Source organism: Trichogramma pretiosum, unplaced genomic scaffold (genome assembly GCF_000599845.2).
Source record: "Trichogramma pretiosum strain Unisexual culture from Peru unplaced genomic scaffold, Tpre_2.0 scaffold29, whole genome shotgun sequence".
Lineage (NCBI taxonomy): Eukaryota > Metazoa > Arthropoda > Insecta > Hymenoptera > Trichogrammatidae > Trichogramma > Trichogramma pretiosum.
In genome coordinates, this window is record NW_019641669.1 from 1,667,630 (window position 1) to 1,670,564 (window position 2,935).

At 49.0% G+C, this 2,935-nt stretch overlaps 1 protein-coding gene across 1 annotated transcript; it reads left to right on the forward strand.

Moving 5' to 3' along the window:
- The first annotated feature begins 454 nt into the window (after window positions 1-454).
- LOC106660026 (acanthoscurrin-2-like) lies at window positions 455-1,575 on the forward strand. The gene is made up of 3 exons (XM_014382837.1): window positions 455-460; window positions 588-651; window positions 1,070-1,575. The coding sequence occupies exons 1-3, from the start codon at window positions 455-457 to the stop codon at window positions 1,573-1,575; spliced, it is 576 nt and encodes a 191-aa protein (XP_014238323.1).
- The last annotated feature ends 1,360 nt before the right edge of the window (window positions 1,576-2,935 follow it).

Genomic DNA, 2,935 nt, shown 5'->3' on the forward strand with positions numbered 1-2,935 from the left:
TGCGTGATTTCCGTTCGGTCGAAATTACATTGCAAGTGAATGTTGCACGCGTCGCGAGGTTTTTTACTTTTGCGCAAAATACACAACGAAGGAGAAAGAAACACATGTTCGTGCAACACAGCCGCTGAACTTGGACCGTGCGCTAGCTATGTGTAGCTATAGACTCGGTTCGCATCCAGCGATGTGTCAACCAAAATTAACGTCGTCGCGCTCGGGGGCCAGTGCAGTGGCACTGGAGATTGCAGAAGCAGCAGCCTCGTGTCCTTCAATGCGCTAAGGTAATCCGCTCGTGATATATCATAAACCCGATGATTAGCTCAACCGCAGAAGCAACTTGGTGGCGGCGACGGAGGACCCAGACACACACAAGGCCTCTCTCTCTCTCTAATACTTTTGTTTTGCGTATAAAAGCAAGTGGCTGTCGCCGACTCGTCGCAGTTGTCAATTTGTGAACATGAAGGTGAGCAGCACGTTGTTATTGTAATTTCGACCGTTGCATTTTTTTTTGTTTGTTCATTCGTGTATTTTTTTTTTGAAAAGTTTTCATTATTATAATTTCGTTCTACCTTTTCTTTCACGTTCGCCAGTTGCCAGTCGATCCCACCCCCACAGCCCTAGCCATCTTAGGAATTTGCCTGAATCATGCGAGTGGTACGTAGTCAAATTGTCGCTCTTTTATATTAAATTCTTACCGAGTCGAGTGCGAATATATAGTACATAAATTTTCGCCGTTTTTCTGCGCTTCAAGCCTCGCGAAAAACGTCCAAAGCACATTTTTTCCGTGCGAATTAAAGCCTTTTCACTCATATTTTTTTTATCATTATTTTACAAAATATTTGCCACGGTATTTCAATGCCTCCTTTATTTTCATCGCTCCAGAAAATATCTTCGCAAAAATTAGGACTTCGGTATAGTAATTTGAATACGCTCAAAAAGTAATTTCAAAATTTTCCAAGTAAAAGAACTTTCTACAAACGTAAAAAAGTTATCAGCCCCATGAGCGGATGTTTTTCTTCCTTGGCGCGTATAATCTTATGGCAATGTTTTTCTCTTTCTCTCTCCCCCACAGCGCAATCGTTCGATCTGATGAGGCTCGATGGCGGCGACCCAGTCAATGCGATCGGCAGCAGCAGTCTCGGCGCGTTGGCCAATGTGGCCGTGGGTGCTCTGAGTTTCGTCGGACTTCTCGGCGGTCTGGGCGCGGGTCTCGGCGCCAGCAGTCTCGCCAGTGTCAGCACCCTCGGCCTCATAGGGCTCTTGGGCTCGGCGACGAACGTAGAAGCCGGCGGCAAGGGAGGAGGCGGCGGCAAGAAAGGCGGAGGTGGCAAGAAGGGAGGCAAAGGCGGAGGTAAAAAAGGTGGAGGTAAGAAAGGCGGAGGAGGCAAGAAGGGCGGCGGAGGTAAGAAAGGCGGCGGCAAGGGCAAGAAAGGTGGCGGCAAGAAAGGTGGCAAGGGCGGCGGAAAAGGAGGCAAAGGAGGCGGCAAAGGCGGCGGAAAAGGAGGCAAAGGTGGCGGAAAAGGAGGCGGAAAGGGAGGCAAAGGCGGTGGAAAAGGAGGCGGCAAGGGAGGACATTAGGAGCAAAAAAAAAAAAGCCGAGGTAATTTCTCTAATTTAATTGCGCCGTAAGCGGCCTCGTATTTGTGGCGCTGCTTTTGATACCCAACACGGTTAATATATGTGGCCTGTCTTCTCAACTCTTGTTCCTTCATTAAAGCGTACGCGCGTTTATACCTATTATATGGCTTGCAGAGTGAAGGGAGGAGAAAAAAAGCTGCAACAACAGCGGCAGCAGCAGCACTGGGAGGATACCACGAATATAGAACGAGAATGAACGAGAAAGAGAGAGAATAAAAAGGCATAATCAGCAGTAGAGCAGCGGCAGCGGCACTATAATATGGGCGATGGCAGCAACGGCAGCAGCAGCGTGGAGCGAGCGCCTTTGATAAAGCCTGGCAAGAAAATCTTCAACTATTTTTTTATACCCCCTTCGTATATATTAAGGTCTATTCTGTGTATACCTAAGTAAAAAACATTTTATTTTGAATAAAAAAGAAAAGCTGAAAGACAAAAAAAGGCTGAAAAAGTTAAAAAGAAGCAGCGCACACAAGCTGGAGTCGTTGTTGAATTTTATTATCCTCGCAAACTCGGCTGAATATAGTAATAGTGTCTCTTATGCTCTCCGCCATGGCAGATATAGCGTATACTACTCCTCTGCTATGCTGCTACTACGTCGTAGCTGCTGCAGCGGTAGTAGTAGTAGTAGTAGTTTCGCTGCGAAGAGGCGTGCGGCACACATTTGGCCTGTCTCGTAGATTGGCGTAGACACGACGTCGAGAGGTATATAGATACACGCGCGTACACAGAGCACAGCGACCCCGGGGGGCAGGGTGAACTGCTGCAGCTTCTACTGCTGCTGCTGCCTCGTGGTATAGAGCGTAGTATATACAGGGTGGGATGGGTTCATTTAGTCGAGGCTCATTCCTTCCGGCGATATCGCCAGTTGCCTGGTTGCCTCTCTCGTTGATGCTGCTGCCTTCTCCTCGCGCATCCCTCGCGTACCCTCCCCTTCACCCTCTTGCCAGTAGTAGTTTAGCGAGGCATCATTGCATATACACACGTACACCCGCACACACGCCTGTTTACAGTCAACATACGCTTTCGGACGCGGCAGAGAGAGATAGTAGCTATGGTAGTATAGAATATATATATATTCGCTTGTCTGGCTCGCAGCATCAGCAGCGGCAGCGTCACAGAATGAAGTCGTGCGCGCAATTATAGGCCAGTAGAGCTTCGCTGGTGTGCCATGGTGCAAAGGATCTATATCAGCCGGTGCTAGCGCTAGCCCCGAAGCGCGAGGCAATATAGGAGCTCACGAGCTAGCTAGCGGCACGAACGCAAAGGGGTGGCAGAAGCAGCAGCAGCCCACCCACGCCCC